Raw genomic sequence first — 26,930 nt, forward strand, 5'->3', positions numbered from 1 at the left:
TATTTAGAAAGAGACATTCCCATGTATATTTTAACAAATGATTCCTATACAGTCGGTCAGAAATCCTATCCTATCAATATCCTATCCGTCAGTTTACTAACCCTATTACTCTTATGTTTTATGCATTGACTTTGAATATGTTATTTACAGTATATATTTATTGCCTAAAAGGGTGTTTGTGCGTAGGTGTGTGAATGAGGACACATTGTTAAGCATTTAGAGAAAGATCCACGGAACATTCTGTGTGCATGTTGTAAATACTGAAACTAGAGTCATGATAGGTCATGAGCTCATACTAAGCATGTAGTCTAAGTGAAGCTGTTTACTGAAAAACACACATACATAGTAAACTGGGAGCCATATGAGTGCTTATATGTGTATGACAAGTTCAGTCCAATGGTACTTTGCCCCCTAGAGATCAAAATGAACATTACAGCCCCACATTCACACAGATGTTAGGCTACCTTTATACTCCAGAGTTAACACCTTTATGAAGCTCAGGCATATTAAACCTGCCATTTTAAATGACAGTGACAATAGAGGGCTTTATCAAAAAGGGGATTTTGTGGTTCCAGAGTCTTAGTGAAATCGAAGACACTTAAGCAGGCTTATGCAAAGGCTTAGAGCAGGTGGATTTCTCTAGGCATTCAAATGTCTATGTCCTCATTTAAACTAATACAGACCCTGGCAGGCCAAGTCTTGCAGCCAATTTCAGTAACGTGAGCTGTTTTCTACCAAAATCAAGAGCTATATCTTATTATTTGGTTGGTTTCTCACTGGGTAGTTGCTCTAGTTGTCTGAGTCCAACATCTAAAGCCCTACACCCAACAGTCCAGATGTGTCACAGACTTCATTCTGTTCCTGAAACGTAATGAACCCTTAACTCCATGACTGCATCTGGATTAAAATGACCAAAGCTGCTGTTGTTCTTTTAGAAAGGAAACCCAATTTCACCCACATTAGGATTTAAATCACAGTGGGACTACTAGATAAGGGGTGATGGAACGGATTTGTACTTCTCTGATGAACCTCTTTGTAAACTTATTACAAAAACACCAAAAATGGGTCAATATGGGTCATACCCTGGACTATTCTTTCAAAGTGGATTTGAAGAAATTCCTGTATTCTGTCGTGACAGCTTTCTTATGTGTTGAACTGTTGCATTGTACATAGAAACCTGATGACTCAAACCTGATGACATGATGTAGAGTAGGCTCTCTGATAGAGCTGTTTTTCCAAAACAGAATCTTGGATGTACTTTTCACAACGCTTCACAGAGCAGCAGATGGTTCAAGAACGGACGGAAGTTTTCAGAAACGAGAGCGTTCGTCAGGGTTCAGCATGTGAGATGATTGAGTGCCGTTTTGTCTCAGAGTTGCTGCTAACTGAATCACCCCCACCGTGAAAACAAGCCATCGAACAACTCGCATCAGTAGGGGCCTACTGACCACATGCATGCTCCCTTTTCCCCGACCACGGGGAATCTTCTCTGAATGTGAACATCTCAAAGTAAAAGAAAAAAAGCTAAATATTCAAACTAAATTGTGCTAGTCACTGATGTTGGGACCCCCTTTCTACCTGTGTCCCTGCTTAAAGAGCCAGGAACGTAAACACATTTACAGGTTAATACATTTATTCATATATTTATGTAAACATATTACAGAAATGTTTATTTCATACCCAGTTCATCTTCAGCCCTCCACTCAAGTCCATTATGGGATGCCTACTGTGTTTGTTGTATGGGGTGGTGGTATCCAAGGACACAGTATAAGCCAGGTACAAGAGTAGAAGCGTTCAATGGGGCCTCACATTTGAAGCTTAAAGGTCGAGTCTGTGACAGCTGCCCTATGCTCGCGGGGCAGGACTTCATCCCTTTCTACAATAGCATCCATGTGTGTGTGTTTTCATCCTTTCCCCTCCACAAGTATGTAAACATTTTGTACTCAGTGGTTTGTATATGGAAAATGAATGCATTGTACTCATACATTGTTTTCATGGTGATACAGAAAAGAATATGCGGTGTGTCTTGGTTCCTTTTTAAAAGGGATGTGTTAATAAACGCTGATGGAATAGGTGATGCTCTGGCTTGGGTTCATTTTTCTTCTTCTCTCGTCCTCCCATACCGTGAGTGTTTGGAACAGCTACTGTCTGAGGTGACAGTACTGGTCCTTCTGAAGAGACGTTTTCAAATCACAAACTTTGACTGCTGTTGGTCTGGGACCAACAATCCAGTAAAACCCCTTTAGTTTCCACAGACAAAGTACCAAACCCTCCTCTCTCTCTCCTCTCCTCTCATGCATGTCGTCACTTGCTGACCCTGGAGGTCTTGATCTTCTGGATCTCCTTGGAGCTCAGGACTAGCATGCCGTTCTTGAAGCGTCCCACCTGGCCCGTGGGGGCGGAGCTGCCTGAGGAAGACCTCCTCTTCTCGTCCCTGGAGGACAGGATTAGAGAGATAGAGAGCAGAAGAGGGTTATCATCAGGCCATAGAATAACAAAGACTCTGTAGCTCACCCAGAAGATTATGCGTGTCGTGGAGCAACACTATCATGTGATAGGATTGTGAATGGTAGGGTAGTGGTAGTGTAGGATATGGTAGTGGTAGGATAGGGTAAGGTAGGATTTGGTAGGGTGAGGTGAGGTAAGGTAATATAGGGTCAGATGAGGTTGGGAAATCTCACCTCGGTTTACTCTTTTTCTTCTTCTTCAGGTCCTGGAAAGCAGACAAGTCATTAAGACCCGAGGGAACATAAGTCTGACAGACATGAAGGGTTTACCGAACAACTACTTCAACAAGTCTTCAGCTATTGTTAGTCGAGACAAAGCCTGGAGTGTCAAACTGTCATGAAAACAATAAGGTGGCTGCATCAACTCACTGTCTGGACCTCTTCCCTGGCTTTCTGCTTCTTGTCCTTACTCATCTGCTGGTACAACTTGTAATTCACATATTCCTTTTTAGGGGGCTAAAGGCAGAGGAAAAACAACAGTGAGTGGCTTCTTTCTTAACTCAGGGAACACAGCCTTTAGCTACGTCTGAATAGAGCAGAGCGGATTTAATGGCGCGGGAGTGAGGAAGAGAGACAGGATTCATGTGAGAGAGAGAGAGACACAGACAGACAGAGAGAATGTTCTCAGCTCCAATACCTTGGCTCCCAGCATGATGGCTCTCTCCTGTTCAAACATCCTCTGCTGCTCCTTCTTATACCCTGTGATCCCAAACCTGTGCACCTCTAACCGAGCCTGGCACACACACACACACGGAAACCTTGATAAAATACACCTCACAAAGCCTTAAACCAATTAACAGAAAGAGCCAGAGACGAGATGAACCACTAGATGGGGGAAACGAGATTACGGATCTGTTACCTTTTCTAAACTGAATTCTTCCAATAACTCCGGCTTCTGTTTCTCCTTTGTTTTGGACTTCTGAAAGAGAGGGTGGAACGGTTGCAATGCAGTGGTTCTGACAGGAGGCACAGAAATAGAACATGCTGGCTGGGGGGGGGGGGGGGGGGGGGGGGGAGACTGAAGAAAGTGAGAAAACTGGCATTTACATCAGCCTCAAGGGTGGTACGAAATGTCAATCTATGCATGATGCAAGCTATGTGAAATCAATGTCTTTGGGCTGATTATGGTCCATTCAGAACACTGGTGGCAAATGAAACATAATTATTTAAGACTGAGGCTATTATGCACATTCAATCATCCCGGACAACAATATTATTGTGACAACGTGATCGCTGCTGGTGCTTTGCTGCCTATATTTATAGGACTGAGATGAGCAGGATGACAAAGTGGAAGGAAGAACTGTGTGTGTGTGTGTGTGTGTGTGTGTGTATTCATCTTCCAATAGACACTGCTGTGATTCAAATCGAATCTTATTTGTATAGCCTTTTTAAAGCAATGGCACAGAGGACTTCACATATGCCCACAGACCTATGGGCTGTGATCACCAAAAAACAACTTAAAACCTCCAGGAAGTCATGGAAAGGCTCAGAGAGAAAACATGAAAAAACGTCGGGAAGAGAAAACACTCATCTCCTTTCGTTAAAAATGCCAATATCTGTGTCCCAAAATGGCCACCCTTTTTGTAACTGTACAGTTTTACAATTCACTGTTGGGGTGACTACTAATGCCATGACCTTCAACCTACCAATAACTAATCAGCCTATGGTTATGACCTACCTCCTTTATCTCAGGTGAGGCTACAGGTACCATGGGACTCTTCTTTGTCATGAGTTTTTTCATGGGGTCCTGGAAGGTCACCACTTCTACTCCTGGCGGATGATGTTGATTGTCGGACTCTGTTTTCGTTACGTCGGAGCAGGTTCCTGAACCGTCCTGTTGCTGTACTTCCTCAAGAAGACAGTCCTCATCTGCACATGCTTCCTTCCGCTCTTCCGCGGATCTTTTCCGTTTCTTTTTCTGTGACTTGTTTTTTCGCCTTGCTGGTCCATCACCTAAAACAATGAGATACATGTACGATGGTTATCAATGACCACCATGTTAGCGCCAATACTAATGTCATCTCAACAAGCACTGTACCGACTCATCTCGTCATGTCTAGCCACACAGTACTCTCTATACAGCCTCTCACTTTTCATCAAATCATTTGCTAGATTATTTCCAGAATACGGTTATCAGTTGTATATGTTCAGAAGTCAGACAACAAACGCAATATTGCAGGACGGGGTTAAGAAGACGAATAGACAGAATTTAGCTTGTAGCAAGCTAACTAACTAGACGCATGCATGCCATTTGCTAAGCTACGAAACTGCCTGCCATATTATTAGCACTAGCTAGCCAAGATGCATTCAATTAATTTATGAAGCATGGTAAACCTATCCAGCTACATCAAGCATTAAATCATGGTAGGCTTCTTCTGATAAGATTGTCAACAAGTTAATCACGGAAAATAGTTTGTTTACATGCTGGTGCCGGGTGAGTGAAGCTAGCTCAACTTTAGTAATGCTAGCTAGTTAGCTCCTGTTTGTGCTCACCAAAATCATACAGATTGTTTAGGACATCGTCAAGATAGGACTGATCCAAGTCCTCTTCGTTTTCGTTGTTCATTTCAATCAATCGACACTGTTGCGGATAGGAAATTAAGTTTGTAGGAGTAAATTGGTTAGCTACTGTAGTAACCTGTTTGACTGTATCTGATCCCACGTGGGAAAACGCGATAGAAAATTCAGGAGACAAATTGTAGTTTAGCGGTTACCGTAGTTACTTATTGTACAAACAAGGAAGTGCAATACAGCACCACCCATGTGAGATTTTTCGATAGATTTTTTTTAAAGCGGAATTTATTCCGTATCAGTCGACAACACATTAATGCAGCTTCCACGTTTTTATACATTTGTGTGAGGAATGGCTTCAAATTCTCTTTATTCGGTATGTATCCTTTGCAAACTTGACACCAATTTGGCTCGTTTCTAGCTACAGTAACCCACCATCAGCTGCCCAACCCACAAATATTTTTAAGTTTGACACTTTTGACACTTTTCAGAAAATGTGTTATAAGTTAGGGAACGAGCATAGTGGTATTTTATATACAGGTACATGTACCTATATTTTAGCTCAGTTTTTGTTATGGCATAAATGTGTTGCCTTGTGGTAGCTAGGTGACCGTAGCTACATAATTGCACAATACACTGTGCCTTGTCTTCTCAGCAAAGGGACCCAGTGCTGAAAAAGAGGGATGACTTCGAAGACATGTTGGAGGAGCGGAGGAACTCAAGCGATCTGAGATATGTGTTGAAATGCTACGCGCCCCCACTGTATAAAGGTGTGACGCCCTGCACAGCCAGCAAGCTGAAGGACATCGTCCTTCATTCTGATCAGCTCCGCTATGTCATCAATCAGGTAATCTATCACTTGTTTATTCAGTCAATGCAGCGTCAGATACCGATTGTCAAGTGTGCCACGTTTTAGTTTGTCAAGTGAGTTCAGGCTCAGTTTAGTCTACAGCTAAGAGAGCAGGGTCACACAAGCCCCTGAGAGACATTGATATGGTTATCAGTATCACTTGGATGTGAGAGAGAACAACATGATCAAGGTCACTGTTCCTCCTATTCATTGGTGGATGGCTGTGTGTGTCTAGCTGTCCAGGGAGACAGGCGAGGAGCGTGAGCTCATCCAGGAGGAGGCCTCGGCCATCTTGGATGAAATGGCTCACCGCCAGCAGATCAGCACTGTCAGGTTCTTAGCCTACACGCTCACCAAGGCCTTCAAGATCATCTTCCGGAACATCAGGGTCAACGAGGATGGCATCCAGAGGGTGAGTCCGCAGTCGTGTGAACAAATACACACACATACACACACACACACACACACACTCACAGTCTCCCCCCCCCCTCACAGCTGCAGCAGGCCATCCAGGAACACCCAGTAGTCCTCCTGCCCAGTCACCGTAGTTACATGGACTTCCTGCTGATGTCATACATCCTGTTCACCTACGACCTCACACTTCCTGTCATCGCGGCCGGGATGGGTAAGCATTGCGTTTTGGACATGGGCCGAGTTGGACGTTGTGCTTCAATATGGTTATGCCCTGCTATTGTTTTTCCTGTAGATTTCATGGGAATGAAGTTCATAGGAGAGATGCTGCGGATGTCGGGGGCGTTCTTCCTCCGCCGCTCGTTCGGAGGAGACAGGCTGTACTGGGCTGTGTTCTCTGAGTACGTCAAGACCATGCTGAGGGTGCGTTCACAGCCGTTGCACAGTGCCAAGCTGTTGCGCAACGAATCACTCTTAAAAAACGACTTAATTCTTCCTCGATTTTTTGTAGAACTACACTAAATTCTGAAATTGAAGTGCCAGGTTGAACTCTTTATTTGTGTTTCAGAGTGGATATGCACCAATCGAGTTCTTCCTAGAAGGAACCAGAAGCCGAACGTCCAAGTCCCTCACTCCAAAATTAGGTAGGGGGAACGTCACCATAGAGACCAGTTGAGAGAAGACATCTGTTAGCTGTTCTGAGCCCATACACCCAGACTCCTCACTGCACACAGTCAGTGTTTACTAGCTAGCTGAAGGAGGGTGAGAGAGTACAATCCCCCTCTCCCTCAGTCGTACCTATCAGTCTTCCTACTGGAGGTCGCTGCTGACCTGGCCTGCTATTTTGCTGAGGGAAGCACTTTTCTTGTTTTGGATACTTTTTTTAAAATTTCCCAGCGTGCAGGGGGGTGGCAGGTGGCAGGAGCTGGCTTTTGTGCTGGCGTGGCTGTTGAACACTCAGGGGAGAGGCGCCACACTGCCTCTCCTCCGTAAGCCTCCGTTTTCCACCCAAGGCACAGATGGCGGAACGCTCATTTACTGTATCACATTTCCCCCTCAGAATGATAGTCTGGTTGTAAGACCTGAGGTAAATGCATTAAAAAAAGGTACATTTTGATAAGCCTGCAGAAGCTGGTGTTTAGCAGAACAGCCGTGTCCATATCCACTCAATGCTCGGTGGTATAAATGGATGGATGAAGGAATAGATTAATAAAACGGGTCAAAGACAGATGGAGGGATGAAAGAAGTATGGTCGAAGGTTTTTATCCATCTTCAGCAGAGCATTGTTCTCCTTCCTGTCCAGGTCTGCTGAACATAGTGATGGAGCCCTTCTTCAAGGGTGAGGTCTTTGACGTCAGCCTGGTTCCGGTCAGCATCAGCTACGAGAGGATCATGGAGGAGACTCTGTATGCCCGGGAGCTTCTGGGCGTGCCCAAACCCAAGGAGTCCACCTCTGTGAGTCTTCCATTGGCTCTGCTCCTGTCAGTCAAACGACAGACAACCTATCATAGGATCCTGTTCACACCTTCCTATTTATTCACCCATTTACTGTCATGTTTTTCTGCTCATCCACCCATCCACTTATGTATTTGTTCCTCAATTCTTAGCTTGTGTGTGTATGTGTGTGTTTTGCCCCTCAGGGTCTGCTGAAAGCCCGCAATGTCCTTAGTGAGGACTATGGCAGCATCCATGTCTACTTTGGCCAGCCAGTCTCAGTCAGAAGTCTGGCTCACAGCAGAGTCAACCGAGCAGAATACAACTGTCTGCCCAGGTACACACCCTAACCCTCAAAGGGTCCTAATGAGAGGGTGTAGATGTTTTGCGGTGGGTCCTTTGGTTCCCCATTGACCCTACCTTCCGTTTCAGACACATTCCCAGAAGGCCAAGCAGGGAGGCCCAGGCGTTGGTGAATGACGCGGCTTATCGAGTCGTGCGTCTGCAGGAGGAGAACATGGTCCTGAAGCCCTGGGTTCTGATGGCCTTGTTACTGCTCCAGAACCAGAACCACACCACAGACCAGGACCAGAACCAGGGCATGGAGCTGGACCTGCTGACGGAACAGAGCCTGTGGCTCAGACACCTGGCCCGGGAATACGGGGCCTTCCTGGACTGGCCTGGTACACACACATACACCCTCTCTCTTACTCTAGGTTGAGGTGTGTTTGAACCACTAGTATTTGATATCAAGTTGCCTTTGATGTGAGGAAGACTTTATGTTTGGTTAGTGGTATACATGTAGATCTCTCTGTCCTCCACCCTTTCACACAGCCTGTTGAGGTGGGAATGTTGCACCTTTATGTCGATTAGTTCTGTATGAAAGGTGCGGACACGGAATGGGGAGGTCATTGTTATACTGGCAACAAGCACTCTGTACTCCCCGCCCCTTCTCCAGACCATGTCCCTCCAGCCACGGTGGTCTCCTCCAGCCTGTCTCTCCACAAAGGCCTGGTGTGTGTGTCCGGAGGCCGCGTGAGGCTGCTGGAGGCAGGCTCCTCTCCCTCCTCGACCAGCCCGGAGGAGAGCCTCTTCTCCCGGGCTGTGGGCATGCTGGCCTGCACCTCCTACAGGAACCAGGTCCTCCACATCTTCCTCAGACCAGCCCTGCTGGCCACAGCCATGCACACTGCAAACTCCACGAAGAAAGGTGAGCGATTTGTTCACAGAAATGTTCCCCCGAATCTGGTTGAGTAGTCTAGATGGTAGTCTTAGTCGTCTAGTCTGAGGTGTTTTTTTTTTGTTTTAAAAGGTGTCTTCCTCAGAGCCTGTCTAACTCCACCTTGTCTGTTCTCAGAGGACGTCTACAACGGCTTCAGCTTCCTCAGGAACATCTTCTCCAACGAGTTCATCCTCTGTCCTGGAGACACGGTGCAGGTATGAGCAGAAACCCGTCTTGACAGGACTGTCTCGACAGTATTGGGTTTTTCGTTGCCCCCGGTTCATTTATCAGTCAATACAGGAAGTAGTATGCAGGTGTAGTTGTGATGAATCTGTTCCGTGTTGTGCCGTGCAGGACTACGAGGAGGCGTGCTACCTGCTGGTGAAGACCGGGGCTGTGCAGGTGCTTCAAGATGATCTGCTGGGGACCGACAGGACACAGGACACACTGTCCTTCCTCGTAGCTGTCCTGGAGCCTTTCATTCAGGGATACCAGGTACACACACACCCTTAGACAGGGATACCAGGTACACACACACACCCTTAGACAGGGATACCAGGTACACACACACACCCTTAGACAGGGATACCAGGTACACACACACACCCTTAGACAGGGATACCAGGTACACACACAAACCCTTAGACAGGGATACCAGGTACACACACACACCCTTAGACAGGGATACCAGGTACACACACACACACACACCCTTAGACAGGGATACCAGGTACACACACACACACACACCCTTAGACAGGGATACCAGGTACACACACACACACACACCCTTAGACAGGGATACCAGGCACACACACACACACATCCTTAGACAGGGATACCAGGTGTGCTGTGTGCGGTCTACACCCCACCTTCCAGGGACAGTTTAACTGGCAGTTTATGTGTCATTTGTGTCCTGAAGGTGGTGTGTCGGTTCCTGTGTGAGGAGGCAGGGGAGGGGCTGACCGAGAAAGAGTTTGTCCCGGCCGTCAGGAGTTTTGCTGTCAAGCTCATCCTAGCAGGTAGGTAAACTCCCCCTCGCTTGTTCGCTTGCTCACTCACTCACTCTCACAATGAATCCACCAATGAAGGACTGTGCGTGTGTGTGCACGTCCACAGGCAGTCTGAGGTGCTACGAGGTCTTGTCGTCTGACCTGCAGAAAAACGCCCTGGCGGCTCTACTGCGCATGGGGGCGGTACAGAAGGTCAAAGGGTAAGAGCACATGCACCAGCCCACTGACCGTTAAGAGGAACAAACCGTTACTCACTTAAATCCATATTCCAAAGTGGATTGGATGAATGAGAAGGTGTCTTGAGTCCTACGAAAAAAGGTTTGACTTAGTTGAATGTGAACTGGGATGGGATTCTAACCCATGTCAAAGAGGTATAAACTGTATTTTTGAATGGCGTGAGTATTTGGTTCATGAATCTTCTGCTGCTTTGTCTCAGAGCTGACCAGGTGACCCTGAAGGTGAACAAGATGGCGGTGAACTCACTAGAAGACATGTTGGGTAAGAGACTGCTAGCTATCGAAGCACACACAAGGCTATGGTAGACCATGGATGTACGATGGGCGTGCTTTGGTCCCAGGCATGAGGTGCAGACAAAATCGAACAGTAGATTTGATGATTTGTCATGACTAACCCAGTAATTGTACAGAGGTCGGAACTACAAGAAGGTATGTTGTATAAGTAGATGGCTTTACACTAGTCTGTTCTGCTGTCTCCTTGCTTCTATCTAGCTACCCTGTTATCCAGATTACAACATCTGTTCCAGTTAAACTTTAGTTTCCGGTGTTTGTTTTCTTTGATGTTGCTGAGAAGCACCTTGACAGCTAGCTAGCCAGCTAGTTAGCTAACTCACCATGGGCTTTCCCAACACAACAGTTGTTTTTATGTTTTGTTTTATTTTTCAGTTTTTCTCAACCCCCCGCCTTCTCTCTGTCTTTGCACCCTTCATTCCTTTTCTCGTCTCTCGCTCTCTCTCTCTCTCTCTCTCTCTCTATCTCTATCTCTATCTCCTCCTCTATCTCCTCTCTCTATCTATCTATCTATCTCTCTTCTCTCTCTCTCTCACCCAGGAGGAAAACTTTGCGCTCAGAAAGCTGTCCTCGCTCGCCTCTAACTGTCGTCCTCACCGGAGCAGAAGGAAAGTCTGGAGAGCATGTCTTCTGGATTCATTAGCATATGAAGCTGAGCATTCCGGAAGCTTCTGTGCTCCACCACTGGGGCCGACTACAAAGGCTGCCGTCAGGCGTCTGCTAGCGGGGACTTCACACACCTGCCACGTGGAGCTTTCCTCTCACAAGAAGAGGTTTCCGACGGCTAACACCTCACAAAGTTTCTTATGTCTCCAGGCCCCCGACTAAGCTCTTGTGTCTCTCTTCAGAAACCTTTTGAATCAGACCTGATGCTGCCAACTCAAGTCTTGAAGTATCTGGTTTTGATTAACGTGCGTGATGTAATACGTTGTGGCGTGTGTCAAATGTTCTAACTGCTTGGACTCCAGCTCTGTCTACTGCTGTTTGTTACAACGAAAATAGAGGTCTGTTTTACATAACAATGTTTAATAGGTTTTGTTTGCACTTTTGTATTAATCTACGTATATGTTTGCACGGTGATGTGGACCTGTCGAATGACGTTCCTATCTATAGTTCTATATTCCCCTTTTGTAAAGAGAATTGTTGCCTTTGTAGTTTTTTGGGGGTTAAAAATGACCCCAAAGGAGGATTGGATTATGTTATAAGGTGGGTGATAGTAGTGTATTTATATTAACGCTGGGTAAATGGAGCATTAACCATTTCAGATATTTTATTTTAACATTACAATCTATTACAAAGGATTTAATTAAGTCAAAGTGGACCTGAACCACCTACGAACCAAGCCAAAAGAGGTGGAGGTGGATTTTACTAGCCAACTGTCTGTTACCAAGGATTTCCCTGAACCATGTTGTCATTGAGCAAGACCCATGTTTCCTGTGGCGTGTTGTGTTTACGGCTGTTCCCATACCCTCAGCTACAGACTCTCAGCAGCATATCTAACGCCAAAGTGTTTCTCTGTCGCTTAACCGAAGGATCCTTTTAAGATGTCGAACACAGTCATTATTGGACACATTTTACAGCTTGTCTGGACGACTTTTGTCCTATGCAACACCTAGTGTTAGCGACTGTTGTCCTGGCTGTTGACGCCTATTTGTTTACACAAACCAACACAAACAGGAAGTTATCGACTATATGGGTGAGTGGAAGTCTCAGATGCCAAGGGCAGCAGATACACAACCACTCCTGTTCCGGCCAAAGCATTCTTACTGTCTGTTGCCTTTATGTAGACTATGTGTTGATGTACTGACTGTGAAATGCTTTACCATTGGTGACTGTCCTTGTGGTGAGTCACAACAAAGCTATCTGAAGGTTTCGCTGTGAAGACCTATGATGATCCTGAGGTCTACACTTGGAATCTGCTGACTGGTGTGTATCAGGTCAATAAAGGATTTTTGAAGTATCATGGCTGGTTTTGTGTGTGTTAGCAACTCTGCTCCAGATGCCCTGGAGCCACAGTCCTTACTATCTGTATTCATGATCAGGCTTATGTCATCTTTTATTATAATTCATGGACTGGTGATTCATTTAATCTGGTTCCAAGGATTTCTTTTCTAAATAATTGACCTTGGAACCCTAAAACGTTATTGTGAACCGCTGGTGGAAAATGTCCTAAACAGCCATACAAAGACTGTCTCTGTCACTTACATCATCACCTCAGGAACGTCCCCCCGTCATGTAACTCTGGCCCACCTCTAGGTGGAAGTGTAGCTCTTCAAATGCATCCACTCTCGTCCCTCCTCTTCCCCTCTCCCACTCTCCTCCTCCTCCTCCTGGCAGACAGACAGGTCTCTTGACAACAGCAGCATTGCTAATTCGATTGTCTTCTGCCTGGGCTGCTGAGTAAAACCTCTGCAGTTATACAGACAGGCAGATGTACAGATATACAGGCAGGGAAACAGGCAGGCAGACAGACAGGCATGCAGATGGACAAACATACAGGTAGGAAAACAGTCAGGTAGGCAGGCAGACAAACGGACTGGCAAGCAAAAAAGCAGGCAGGTAGGTAGGTAGGTAGAAAGGCAAGCAGGTGTAGGCAGGCAGTAGAGGAGGCGCTGGGGGGCGGGGGGCTGGGGTAGAGGCTGAGGCAGGTCTAACTCTGCTCTCTGTTCCTCATCTCCATCCATCTCCAGCTGAAAGATGGCTACAGCTTTATCAGCACTTTGTGTGTGGCTCCTGACATGCTTTATTTAAGGGGGCATGAACCAGATTAACTGTTCTCAACTGGGGGTATAGCCTTCCGTAAAGGCGTGTATGTGTGCGTGTGCGTGTTTGTGTGTGAGTGTGGACAGAAATGCAGTTTCAGTGCTATTGTTTTCCTCCTGATATGAGCAGTTTTGAGTCCCTTGTCAAGTCCCCCCCCCCCACCTCTCGCCCCTCAGTCCCCATCTCTACCCTCCCCTCTCTTAACACGTTGTTTTCCAAAGCCCCCCACACACACACACACACCACACACACATACCACACACACACATCCCGGGATGTCCTGTCATGCTGAAGACACAGTGTGAACTCTCACCAGGGAGTGGATCCATTAGCACTCATTTCATCTTACACCCTCCACCTCCCGCCTTCCCTCTCTGCTGTGTGTGTATGTGGGGGGGGGGGGGGGTTCTGTGTGTGAGAAAAAAAGGTCTGTGTGCGTGTGTGTTAAAGAGAGATAAGAAGCATTTGTGTGTGTGCGGAGAGCAAGAAAAACACAAACCGACTGTGCTTGCGGTGTGTGAGAAAGTGAGAGTGTGTTTGTGTGTGTTTCTCCGGCACTGTGGGATTTCTGGAGCTGCCAGTTCTGACAGGTAAATAAATAATAATCCTGTGATGGCGACCGCAACGCAGTGACAGCCAGAGGAAGATTTAATAAAATCCAATAGGATCTAATTGAGGTGGTGAGCTGGAACCAGACCAACCCCCTGGAGAGCCATCAGTCTCTATTTCTGTCCTCCTCTCTGAGGAACACATCATCTCTGAAAGAAGAAAGTCTCTGGTAAACGAATAGGTCTGCCAGGGTGAGTACTGGCTCTCCAGCTCCCTGTCTCTCTCCACATCCATTTCCTTGTCTCCTAAAAGCTCTCAGTTGCAGTTGACCAGTAAGACATCTAGGTCCTCCTTCAAGAGTAAGTTCAGGGTTAATAAGGGAGTCAGGTGGCTGAGCGGTAGGGAATTGGGCTAGTAATCAGAAGGTTGCTGGTTCGATTCCAGGCCGTGCCAAATGACGTTGTGTCCTTGGGCAAGGCACTTCACCCTACTTGCCTCGGGGGGAATGTCCCTGTACTTACTGTAAGTCGCTCTGGAGAAGAGCGTCTGCTAAATGACTAAATGTAAATTCGATTTCAGTCCGTTCACTGGAATGTTCTGCAACATGAGTTGTTGGTTTGTCTACTTACATTTAATAAATGGCTCACAGTAATGGAAAAGTATTTTTCATTAGCTAAAGCTTTTAGCTTGTTGCTCAAAAGCTAATTAATGTTCTCTGGGAAAAGGGGGATATATTTTGTTGATGCAAAGCAATGAGCAAGCACTGAATGAAAAATCGGTTTCTTCTTTCTTCAAGCCGTGAAAGGTTTGTTCTCCTGGTTATTAGAACCCGCCCTCCTTCTGTTCTTCTGTCTTGTTTCTCCGTACCCCCTCAGGTGACTGTCATCGTCTCCCTGTGTTCTACCTGAGAGAAAAAAAGAAAGAGAGACACAAAGAGATGAAGGATCACTGACTGCCTGCTCCTCTCTCGCCTCCTTCCCCCTTTCCTCCTCTCCTCCTCCTCTCCAACTCCGAATCAGCCTGTAGAATGTCACGAAACGAAACTACTGTGTAGTACACGATACCTCCATTCCCTGCATAGCTATTAGCTGTTTCAGCGCAACACACGGTATACTATACACAAACATATATTTTAGCACCCATGCGTCCATTGACTGCAGTGCACTGCATGATTGGTCACAGTCTGGTGGATTCCTGTATCATACTGTGCAACAGAACAGTGACTGTAAGAAGACATTCTGACAATAATGTAGAAAATAGTATATATTACTGTATGCTACAGTTCATGGCACACACACACACCATTCTGTGATCACCTTTTGTGAGGGGTCAGGTGGAATACAGGGTCCGGGGGCACCCTCTCCTGGGAGGTAGGCCCAAGGACACACCTGGTTTCTCGATCATTTCACCTGATCGAGTAACCAGGTGAAATGCATATGCTTGATTGTGCTTTCTTTAAAAGGTCCCGATTAGATGAAAGAGAGGACAGAGTGGAGCCGGAGAAATACTCGGGCAGAGGGACCGCCTGTGATTTCGCCGATTGTTTGTGTTAACTTTGTTTTGACGTAAAGTGTTTATTTTATCATTTTTGAAAATCCCAGTAGGGCAGTGTGCCTGCTAGTGTTCTGGCTCCTCTGAACAAAAAATATAACTGAAGTGTTGCTGCAATTCTCCGTCTCAGCATCTCGTTTTTTCTGTCCTGCACCCGGGGGAAGCGTATTTGGTGACGGAGATAGCGAATTGTCACACTTTTTTAAAATTAGGTTTGTTTTCTCCATTCCAGGGAGTCAGGTGGCTGAGCGGTTAGGGAGTCGGGCTAGTAATCTGAAAGTTACCGGTTTGATTCCCGGCTGTGCAAAATGATGTTGTGTCCTTGGGCAAGGCACTTCACCCTACTTGCCTCGGGGGGAATGTCCCTGTACTTACTGTAAGTCGCTCTGGATAAGAGCGTCTGCTAAATGTAAATGTTTCTGTCCTACTACACTCTGTCTTTCGTACTGTGTAACACTGTATTTACAACCACAAATGATTACAGTAAAAAAAAGTTTGGTTTCAATTTACCATGAATCTTTCATCATCTCTGCCATTTACTTTCAATCTTGTACAGAAATATACAAAGGAGCTCATGGAAGAAGAGCTTTAGGTTTTGAATAACTGTGTAAATGATTTATCCAAAAATGTAATATAATGGGAAGTGTTTGCAACATGAGACAAATGTTTGTTTTTGAGACATGTTTGTAATATTTTGAATGCAGTGCTTCATTTTGCAAGAGAAGCGAGGCATTTCGCATTTTGTGTGTGCAATTCTTGGATTTGTGTGTTAAAACCTGTTGACGTTCCTGTATCGCCCGCGTTACAAAAATGCTGCCCCCCCCTTCCTCAGTTACGACGCACTAAATTCTAACAAATATATTTTTTAGACGCTACACATGTTATACATCATTGGAAAGCTGCTACGATTCTTGTGCTTGTAGATATGTAAACCATTTCAAGATCGAGTCACAACAACAAGTTTAGTCAACGTCTTTGTCCAGTCACCACTTTGGTGATGTTTACAAAGCCAAACGTCTCTACTTACCCTCAAAGGTTCTGTGTCGTCCAGGTATGCAAACAACACATCAAAACTTGATCTGCGTACATTCCCAAGGGTTCAAAGTATCTAACCATGTAAAGTAATTCTCCAAATACAATGTTTTACGTTCATGAATAGCCATTATCCTTTGTTTCATTATGCAAGTTAGCCGACGGAAGAAACAACTTGTTCAAATAAAAGTGCACATTCCTCCGGTTAGAAACGGAGAAAATACGATATGGAGGGATCAAAATGTCCGTTGAACCCTCCCCTTTTGATTGACACCTTGTTTGACCCAATAGGAGCTTCCATGCCCCGTTGACAGCCCTCTAAAGCCAATTAGGTCTGTGCGTCCTGCCCCCCCCCCCCGCCCCCCCCCCCCCCCCACACTCTTTGTAAACAAATTTCTCGAACTGGCTTCGACTGGCTCTGAAATGAGCTCGTTAGCCTTGTAGCTGAAAGCTAGCTGAAAATGCCAATACCTCATTTGTATGTGTCTGTGGAGCCGTCAAAATAAAAGTCGATTGCGCAATATGGTATTGCGCAACCAGTTTTCTTTGTGCGCCAATCCTGGGAATCAGATAAAGCACTCCAATGTGTTCATGCTTCAATTTTTGTGTTTCAGTAATACTAATTAGGGATTTAGCTATTATATATGATAGTTCTAAGTACCACCTTTCATTAGAGATAACAATTATGAAAAATAATACCTTTTATCCTGAGTATTTGACCTTGGTTACAAAGGGTCATTTTGGAGTCTCCAAAAGGCCCTTTTAGAAAATGAATGGATGTACTCTTATAAAAACATGTGTCAAATATGAATATATTGTGGTATTATGTTTGACTTTTGATTTGAATTGGGTAAGGCTTCAACCTGTGGTCCAATTTAGTCTTCCAGCTAATACCTACCACCTCTAGGCCTCTTCAGGCCTCTGTTTTCAAAACAAAATCTAGACGGAAATAGAAATTTTCACTTTCCTTGTGTTCAAGCTTCTATTACTCAACACTAGTAGGACTGACAGGGGTCCTGACAACAGGGGACATAACTTCAGAGTGTCAGCTTTCAAAAGAGATCATTTACATGCATGTACTCCAAATGGTTCAAGAACAGCTTCCAATTTACTTTGGGTATGCTGTTTAGGCGTTTTCAGGCAAATTTAACAGGATTCTGAATTAAGTTTTGAAAAAAAGAGGACAAGTAAAAAAAAAATTGTGTAGCAGTTGAAAAATACTGTAAGTTAAGACAAAAAAAACATTGTTGGTCTCCATAGTATTGGTTCTAGTATTTTCCACTAAATGTCACATAGGCCATGGTCCTATTTCCTTTTCCAGTCAGTGCTATCTACTCCGACACCAAGTCCTTCTAATAAGCCCCCTGCTCTCTATCTCTGGGCACCGTGGATGCGAGACGACACAAATAATCCAAAAGCAATTGGAACAACCTCGAAAATGATGAGTCAGCCCATTTCCATTTCAGGTTATGCATTATTAGAACACTGACTCTTGGCATGCAACCTGAAACATCCCTCTCTTTCTCATTTCATTCTCTCTCTCTCTCTCTCTCTCTCTCTCTCTCTCTCTCTCTCTCTCTCTCTCTCTCTCTCTCTCTCTCTCTCTCTCTCTGGGAAGAGGACCCATATGGGGAAGAGAAACACACGCTTACACACAAGCATGCGCACACACAAGCATGTAGATATATTCTTCTTTGATAGACTTTCTACTCTTGACGCGCTGGCACACACACACACAAACACACACACAGCGCAGCAGTTGCTAATGTGTCCCAGTGATCTGCGAGCTGGGAGCTGGCTCGGGAGTGAGCCCAGCCAACCCTGACGAGTCGGCAGACAGATGTTGTCAAATGGGTTCATACCCACACAGTTCAAGTCCCTCTTAAGGCCGTCAGATCAAAGCCCCGATTGGCTCTGCCGGATGAGAGGCGGGCTCCTGGGAGGGAGCGGGGAAATTGCATTTGCTGCCACTACAAGAGAGAGATAAGAGGAGATTTGTTCTTAGAATGCAATGACAGGGCAAGGTTATCTGGCTGCTACCTGACAGAGTAGCAGGAGGGGGGGGGGGCAGAGAGGATGACAGGGGAGGAGAGGAGCATAGGGTAGACGAGAAGAGAGGAGAGAGAGGGAGATGATAGGAAGAGGAGGAGATGAGGGCAGCAGTGCAGGGAGGAGGGAGGGGAGGGGGGAGGAGAGTGGGTGGTGGGGCAGCACATTTAACAGACAGCCTCTCTGGCGGTCTGCTCACATGGAGCATTCATTTGGGATCTCCAAACTTTCCATAGTCAAACAGGAAGCTGTGTGCGTGACTCATGTACTTATGACATGACACGTCAGTTTTCACTTTCTCTTGGACCGGAGAGAAAACTATGACTTGTTGACAAGTCATGTGCCACTGAAAATCCATCCTCCTTTTCTCCCTCTCTCTTTCTAACTATCACTCTGTGGTACTTTCTTCTCCCCTGTCCCCTCCTCATTCTGGTCATTCATGGCAGTGTTTGGCAGTGTGGCGTGTGTGTGTCAGTGTGTCCATGTGACTGTTGTTGTGTGTGTGTGTGTGGGTGTACGAGGTGGAATTTGTGAGTGTGTGCATTCGTGGCTGTTGGTGTGTGTGATGTGCGTGTGTCTGTGTGTGCATGTGTGTGACGTGTGTGTGCGCGCCCGTCTGCGTGTGTCTATATCTGTGTGATATGTGTGTGTGAGTCTGTCTTTGTGTGTGTATATCTGTGTGATGTGACTGTGTGTGACGGCCTGTGTGTATGTGCATGAGTATGCTGAGTGTGTCTGCCTGTGTGTGGACATGTGTGAGTGTGTGTGGGCAGTGGGGCGCCAGGTAGCGGCACACCCAGGGAGGGGAAAGCCAAGCGACAGCGGGGACAGGTGTCAGAGAAGTGATGTCTGGAGACGGAGCTTAGAGATGTCTGGAAAAAACTCTGTCTGACAACCTCCCCCCACAACACACACACACACACACACAGACAGACACACCTCGCCCCCTCCTACCCCCTGCCTCTTTGGATGGGTGTGTCCTTGCTCCATCAGCCAGGTCAGAGGAACCATGAAATATTGAACAGGATGGAGAAGGGTGGAAGGAGGGGGTGGGGGTGGGGGGAGAGTGTGGCAACGATAGGGAGATGAAGACAGATGAAAGGGAAGGGAGGGGGGGGCGGGAGGAGAGGGGGAGGAATGGTAAGAGGAGGCTGGGGAGAGGGGATCAATGGTAGAGAGAGAGATACTAAGACTGAGAGAGAGAGAAAGAGAGGGAAACTGAGAGAGAGAGAGAGAGAGAGAGAGAGAGAGAGAGAGAGAGAGAGAGAGAGAGAGAGAGAGAGAGAGAGAGAGAGAGAGAGAGGGAGAGGTGATGGTGGGGGTGACTACAAAAGGCTAACTTTCTCCACAGGGATTTTGTGGGATTGCTTCAGTAGTCTGAAAACACACAGTCTTGTTGTGAAGGAAGTTTGAACCAGTGGCTCAAAAGAGTCAGTCAAGTCAAGTCTACAGGTCATTGCACCAGAGACACAGCCACCAAGACACCAAACTCCATCTGAAAGTCCGTCAAGAACGAAGACAGCTTTTTTCCCTCCCAGTTTTATTCATATTGTTGTATCTTTTCACAGTACCTCGACATTACACTGAGCAATAACCTATAGTCCTGCATGTTCCCTGTACTTTCTGGAAGATGCTGAAAACTTCCCCTGTATTGACTTTCTATAATCCTCTTCTGTCTCAGAAACGAAGCCAGTTTAGCCAGACAAACAACTGTCATCTCAGTGGGAATGGAATGAGGGAGATGAAAAGGAGAGGCGAGGAAGAGGGGGAAGGTAAGAGGGGAAGTTGAGAAGAGGAGAGGAAAGGGTAGAAGACGGCAGCCCTGGAGGTGATATATAGCCTGGTATGGAGAGTTAAATCTCTCCTCAAGGCCTCGCCAGTCTAGCTTGTCCAATAAAAAGATGCATTGGCCAAGCACCGCCTCCTCCTAAAAGATTTGCCGCGGAGAGAAGCGCTCGAACAAGCTGCAGATAAACATCCGTCCAGGATGGAGGGGAGAGAGGGGACAGAGAGAGAGCGAGAGTGGGAGAGAGAGAGAGAAAGGGGGGGGGGAGAGAGGGAGAGAGGGAAGGGGGAGAGATATAGAGAGAAAGGGGGGCTAGAGAGAGAGAGAGAGAGAGAGAGAGAGAGAGAGAGAGAGAGAGAGAGAGAGAGAGAGAAAGAGAGAAAGAGAAAGAGAGAAAGAGAGGCAGGGCACATCCCAGCCTCGCACAGGCCGGGAGCAGGCAGGGATCCATACTTTTCTTCTCGGTATGTAGCCTATGTGTGTCGTAAAAAAAATAAAAATAAAGAACTTATCTCATCAGTCATGGCAAACAACACATCTGGAATGTTCAGCTGTGTGTTCTGGAAAATTACACAATTATTAAGTATCCTAATTAAGCCGTCAGCCGTGCATCTGCCAGTGAAGCTGAACGAGTGTGAGAAGGCGCTTAAAAACTTCTGACGCTGCACTTCTGGAGGGCCGAGCTGAACGTAGTGCAGGCTACTGCAGCTTAGGGCTTCTGTTTCAAACAGCTGCTCCTCGGGTTACTTAAAACTCCATTGTTGCTGTTTAGGTAACAGCCAAAGTACTGTAGCAACCTCTTGTATTAAAATGTCAATGAATTTATGGAGAAAAGAATTCACCACGCTTTGTAATAGTCTCATGTTAGTTTAATCATGCGGACCAGTGGTGGACTCCTTACCTGAGGGGCAGGGGCATTGTTTTTAAGGGAACCAGCTGCATATGGTGGGGCACAGGGGGGTTGCTAGACATACAGCTCTATAGGGGCACAGGCCCCTCGATAGAGCTACTCATCACTTTTCTTTTCCTTCCAAGCTTCCACAAGAAGTGTGCAATACAATGCACTATACAAACTTCCCTCGCTTAACCCACTATATGTACAGTTCAGGGATGTAGGTTTGATATCAGCTTAGGTAGGGACATCCATAGCACATGTGAGCACACCAATTTCTTTCGCAAAAAAAGCTTTATGTAATATAATAAGTATGACTCATGTTGTTGTTATGTTTGAGTCAAAATAAGATGCATGTTTCCTCCACAGGTAGAGCACCCTCGAGGGCACTGCATGACGTTTTCTTGCACACTGGGCCACCGTACAGGACTTCCCCCTGAGTCCTCCACTGAAGCGGACTCTGGTCACTGAAAGGACTTGAGTGTGTTGATGGAGAGCATGTCAGCGTTTTTATTTTAGACCGGCATCTCCCGGGAGTGTGCACTTGTCTGTTTTGTTTTTCAAAACCCTTTGACAGTTTGCCGTAGCACTCCGGTGGGAATGCTGTGTTACATTATCGCCTGTGCTGTGCTATTAGGGTCAGGTTTGGGTTGAGGCTCGCTCTCCTCTGCTAACCACTGTGTTTCAGTGTGCTCGGTGTACTACAAACACAGACACCGCTCACATAGTCCCATGCTTGCTATGGTCCTCGTTCTATTTCATGTCCTTGAAATCATTTTTGTACTCTCAAAGTCTCCATTTTACTTCCACATTCCAAGTAGCTACATTTGAGATTGAACCAATGAGCTAAAAAAAAGAAAAAAAGAGTAGGGCTAATTCGTTTATTGGAATGTTGTCAGGAACAAGGCCACTATCATGGAATTTTTGGAAAAGTGTGCCGCATTAGCCTGTGAAAATCCCTTCCTTTAAAGCCTTGGTCTTGCTGTTGGGATCTGTGTCTGCCACTGTCAGTAAAGGTAATGGTAGGCTGTACTTGGCAGCATGGATGGGCACATACTATGTCCTATCTATAATATTAGGTTTTACATATATATAATATATGTAATATATTATGATATTTATTATTTATTATGATAAAATCTCGGCGCACAGAGAGAAAAACTAAAGCTAAATTTAACACAGTTTTCTAAAGGCCGCTGTTGTTCCTTCTTTCTTCCTATACGCTCCATATCCTACAGTATTTGGGCGGCTCATGGTCCAGAACCTAACTGTTAGTAATATGTTGCCCCCCAAATTATTATGAGAATTGAAAAAAAAAAGAACAAAAAAAAACGTTATAATCTCAGATGGATACACTCAGGTTGTAATGATGAAATAGGCCACAGGCAAATGTCTTAACTTGTGATACGAAAACACATAAGTTCAGTAAATCCTTCCAATGTTTTTTTTCATTAGACTTAACATTGTGACCCCCATTTTGCAGCATGTAAGTCTGGGAGAGAGACTGGGGGATTCAATGTTTGGGAGTTTCCCATCACCTATGTTTTGAGCCAGGGCCACTTGTCACTTTTCTACAATATGCAGTATGCATGTATGTTACCCTTCATTGTAGTTTGTATTAACTACAGTATTCAAATGTTATTCGATGCATACAGTGCAATATTCACACCGTCAATCTGAGGTTTGATGCTGCCTCCGTGTCTTCATGGGCAGCTTACGCTTTGATTCTAAGTTTGTTTTCTAATTTCTTGCCACAATGCTCCTCAATCCATTGTTGACGACATGGATTGTTGACGACAAGATGAGAGCTGTTCTTTTTTAGCTTGTTCATGTTGCTGGAATTGAGTCAGAAGTTACGCACTTGGAGGTTTGCTGCATTGCTGCGATGTGTTCCCAACAGACGTGACGTTATACTACTCAAGTTGTGCAACGTTTTCCGTTCATAAACAATTATCTGTATCAATGGGATGTATCCTAATCGAAGATTATTCAAATGTACAAATTAGTACTGTAGCCTATATCATTTCTTCAAATTTGACCTCTTGATGAATACATGAAGGAAGGAAGGTCTCTTTTTATGGTAGCCTTTTTGGTCAGTAGTGTGTGTGACAGACCACCACGTTCACACACACAAACACACACACACACACACAAACTCACACACACACACAGAACGATGCATCCCCCTTTTCCCCAACTCTTGTTACCTTCCTGCCCCAACATTGCATGATTGATGGCATTAAATTGCTTTTATCCAACTTTTGATCAGGATTTACCAGCCCTCTCATACCGGGGGCTTCCAGCGCCATTCCTTTTAATAAATCACCCTTTACACCTCCTCTTTCCCCGGCAATGCCACGTCTGACTGGCGAGCAGCAAGATTGATGACCTGACCGGCGTCGTGTGCCAGAACCCCTCCGCTCCGCGCCCTGACGGACGAACACATGTACATTTTTACTTTGTAATGGAAAATGTCAATCTTTGTCAGCGGGTGGGGGTTTGGGTGGGGTGGTGGGGGGGGGGGGGGGGGTGGTGGTGGTGGTGGGGGGGGGGTTTAGGTGGAGCTCCCCTCCCCCTCCCGCTCTCATTATTGGGAAATGCCAGCTCATTTCCCAAACATGCCATCCTGATTAATCTCCAAAAAGAGGAAAGAGAGGCAGAGGGAGCGAGGGAGCGAGAGCAAGAGAGAGAGGTGGGGAGGGGAGGGAAAGAGGGAGGAGAGACCAGGCAAATGTCGAGACTGACAATCCCCCCCCCCCCCCCCCCCCCCCCGCGTCACGCCTCTGAGTGAGAAAAGTGTTGAAGAAAAAGTGACACAATGAACTTCAACCTCTTACTTGGGAGAGGCTAAGCCGTCTGTCAGCTCTGGTCAGCTGGAACAACTGTTCCCCCTTCTTCCATGTCCCATACTCACAAACACACACATACACACACACACAGTGACCAGTTGGTCAGAAGAGGGACAAGAGCACAAGTGTTTTACACAGATAAATAATTAGAATCAGATATAGCAGCCTCTCCTGTCGAGAGCTGCTTAATTCAAACAAATGACTCTTGAACTGAATGTTGGAGAATAACAATAGAGCTCACTCCGCTTACCTTTTTCGTCTCTCTCTCTCTCTCTCTCTCTCTCTCTCTCTCTCTCTCTCTCTCTGTCTCTCTTTCTCTAAATCCCTTTTTTCTCCCTTACCTTTTGGCACTATGCTATCAGATAAAATCACCCACACAAATTACACAGTGATGACAACCTGATTCTTTCAATTTGAATAATGATTAATTTCCCATTGCCCCCCCCACCCTGCTAAGAATGTGTTTTGTACAGTGTTTGAGTGACTACGTCTTTTAACATATGACATTGAACCGTACCCCGTACAGAATGCAAAGAGGGAAGAGAGATGGAGATAGGGTGGGATATATATATATATATATCAAGAGAGAGAGAGAGAGAGAGAGAGAGAGAGAGAGAGAGAGAGAGAGAGAGAGAGAGAGAGAGAGAGAGAGAGAGAGAAAGAAAAAGAGAGAAAGAGAGAGAAAGAGAGAGAGAGGCTGCAGGAAGGCACACCCAGTCAAGGTAGCTCTTAACAAAATTAATTATGTTTCATTCTTCCAGTGAATGGTAGTGATGTGACAAGAAACTGTTACTCAAACAGACACATGACTACACACACACAAAGACACACACACACACACCTAGACACACACACACACACACACACATACACACACACACACACACACAGCCACACCTGAGAAGAGACTGCTGAACAGAGGGATTGAGGAGGGTGGAAAAGGAGAAAGGTATAGCAGGGAATTTGAAATGCTGACAAAAAGAAGGTCTGAACTCTGAAACGACTTCCTTCCTGTTAGAATCCGCACTGGGCTTATTAGTCCATTTAAATTTACATTTAGTCATTTAGCAGACACTCTTATCCAGAGCGACTTACAGTAAGTACAGGGACATTCCCCTGAGGCAAGTAGGGTGAAGTGCCTTGCCCAAGGACACAACGTCATTTGGCACAGCTGGGAATCGAACTGGCAACCTTCTGATTACTAGCCCGACTCCCTCACCGCTCAGCCATCTGACTCCCGCGCTAGTCCCTGCGCTGACAGGTAGAATCACCTGGTAGATGATCAGTATTTGATGCTCCCTCCTGTCTGAAAGCAACACAGTAGCTTCACCCGTAACAGAACTACTTCTCAGTGGTAGAATCACCAGTAACACATTTGACGTCCTGTACAGTGGGTTGAATGTGTACGTGTGTGTGCAGAGCTCTAGTGTTTTGTCTCTGCGGATCTTCCTCTTTCCCTCCACCTAAACACGACTCCTGGAACCCACTGAGTCACAGCTACTCCGACTGGCTTTATTAGAGAACCAAATGAACCATGCTCAGTAGGATACAGACTGGAAGTCTCCGTAGCATTTTAAACACTTGTCTGAATTGTAAAAGTCACGACTGTGTCCTGAATGGGGGGTGGAATAAAAGGCTTTAACAATAACGCTCCGTTTATGTATTCCTTTCTGAGAGGGATGTTGAGAGGGATATCACAAATTTCATCTCTTGCTCTGACTGAAATAGATTGTTGTCATTGCCTGTCAAAGACGACCTTCAATGACTTTAAAGACACTGAACTAAGAAAAACAACACCAAAAACTAAAAGTTTCTAAGCAAAAAATTATCAGTTTAGCCTTGTCAGATACTCAAGGGAACGATGCCATTTCCCCCTCTTTTGCAGCCCCTTAAGACTGGGACACCTGCAGGGCTAGAGGTTGATTATGTTGGCATTCGACCGAAGGTCGGGCTGGAGCAGAGACGTGCTCATTCCAGCTCTGGCAGCGACATGGTGTCCTCACCTGAACCTGGCCCCAGGCCCAGACCCCCTGCCCTCATTGGTCTGCTGGACTGACCCTCTCCCCTCATTACCTAGGCAGACCACAGGCTGCCTCTCATCTGCGAGTCCCATCACAGGGTGCTTGTTTGGGTTAATGAGAATTGCTGGAGGTCTGTGGAACTAATCTGGCCAAGTCTGACCTGCAACATCTCAACACACCCTCAACACTGTGGATGCACGAGGGTGCGCATGGGAGAGACAGACTGAAAACGTGTGCATGTTTTTTTTTCCTTTGTTGTGTGTTAGTTTGTTTCAGGATCAGTTGGTGTGTGTGAGAAGTACATGCAGGTGTACATGCATGTAGAAGAGAAGGGAAATGTAAGTATGTATCTTGTGAATTGGTATGTGTGAGAGCGTACACAAGAAAGCTAATTATCCACCACACACCCCCAACGGACAACGCTGCAGAGCAGAAAATGACGGAGGGACATCACACACACACACCCTCACTCACTGACACACACTAAATGCCTGGCACACTCAAAAAACATGTTCAGAGGAACAGAAGCATGTGGTTGCGGGAGTAATCACTCATGAGTACACATGCATCTTCTGTAAGTGGCCAAAAAGCATGTTGACATGTTCTTGACAATGAAACAAGTTGGAATGGGTGTGGCCATCTGTGTGTGTTTCTGTGTGCGCACCGGCCTTTATGGTCTTTCTGGCTATGAACCTGTCCAATGTCAAAAAACTGCTTAACTACAGATGCTCATTAAACACACACATACACACATACGTTCAATACACAAACTGTGGTCGGCTCAATCTGTTCCTCCATGCACAACGCCAGTGTCACCTCTACGACAGGAATTCCCTCAGACAGGCACAGGAAACTCTCTTGCCACCGAGTTGATGGGCACACGTGTTGACAGGCACCCAGGTGATAATGACTATTCAGAGCACACATAATGTTCTCTTTCATCCTCTGGTAATAGAAATCTCC

The 26,930-nt window shown here is 45.9% G+C and overlaps 3 protein-coding genes across 3 annotated transcripts in view; 2 read left to right on the forward strand and 1 right to left on the reverse strand.

The window, feature by feature from the left end:
- Window positions 1-26,930, forward strand: part of arv1 (ARV1 homolog, fatty acid homeostasis modulator) — a 136,475-nt gene that overhangs the window by 42,770 nt on the left and 66,775 nt on the right. The gene's annotated exons all lie outside the window — the stretch shown is intronic.
- On the reverse strand, window positions 1,591-5,153 carry c8h1orf131 (chromosome 8 C1orf131 homolog). Its single transcript, XM_067241982.1, has 7 exons — window positions 5,001-5,153; window positions 4,186-4,460; window positions 3,367-3,426; window positions 3,145-3,240; window positions 2,877-2,963; window positions 2,682-2,713; window positions 1,591-2,434 (listed from the first exon to the last, which is right to left on the reverse strand). The coding sequence occupies exons 1-7, from the start codon at window positions 5,071-5,073 to the stop codon at window positions 2,305-2,307; spliced, it is 753 nt and encodes a 250-aa protein (XP_067098083.1). The 5' UTR covers window positions 5,074-5,153; the 3' UTR covers window positions 1,591-2,304.
- On the forward strand, window positions 5,329-12,418 carry gnpat (glyceronephosphate O-acyltransferase). Its single transcript, XM_067241981.1, has 16 exons — window positions 5,329-5,394; window positions 5,674-5,865; window positions 6,104-6,280; window positions 6,364-6,493; window positions 6,575-6,702; window positions 6,848-6,923; window positions 7,583-7,734; window positions 7,920-8,050; window positions 8,146-8,396; window positions 8,672-8,923; window positions 9,071-9,150; window positions 9,290-9,430; window positions 9,858-9,957; window positions 10,055-10,148; window positions 10,385-10,446; window positions 11,016-12,418. The coding sequence occupies exons 1-16, from the start codon at window positions 5,371-5,373 to the stop codon at window positions 11,057-11,059; spliced, it is 2,034 nt and encodes a 677-aa protein (XP_067098082.1). The 5' UTR covers window positions 5,329-5,370; the 3' UTR covers window positions 11,060-12,418.

The sequence above is a fragment of the Osmerus mordax genome, chromosome 8 (assembly GCF_038355195.1).
Source record: "Osmerus mordax isolate fOsmMor3 chromosome 8, fOsmMor3.pri, whole genome shotgun sequence".
NCBI lineage: Eukaryota > Metazoa > Chordata > Actinopteri > Osmeriformes > Osmeridae > Osmerus > Osmerus mordax.

Bases quoted from the DNA above. Each gene is read 5' to 3' on its own strand.
- c8h1orf131 (XM_067241982.1), bottom strand. From the start codon at position 5,073: ATGAACAACGAAAACGAAGAGGACTTGGATCAGTCCTATCTTGACGAT. The intron at 3,241-3,366 runs GTAACAGATCCG...TGTGTGTGCCAG, and splicing joins AAGAATTCAGTTTAGAAAAG to GCTCGGTTAGAGGTGCACAG. The intron at 2,964-3,144 runs GTATTGGAGCTG...CTCTGCCTTTAG, and splicing joins CCATCATGCTGGGAGCCAAG to CCCCCTAAAAAGGAATATGT.
- gnpat (XM_067241981.1), top strand. From the start codon at position 5,371: ATGGCTTCAAATTCTCTTTATTCG. The intron at 5,866-6,103 runs GTAATCTATCAC...GTGTGTGTCTAG, and splicing joins TCCGCTATGTCATCAATCAG to CTGTCCAGGGAGACAGGCGA. The intron at 10,447-11,015 runs GTAAGAGACTGC...TCTCTCACCCAG, and splicing joins CTCACTAGAAGACATGTTGG to GAGGAAAACTTTGCGCTCAG.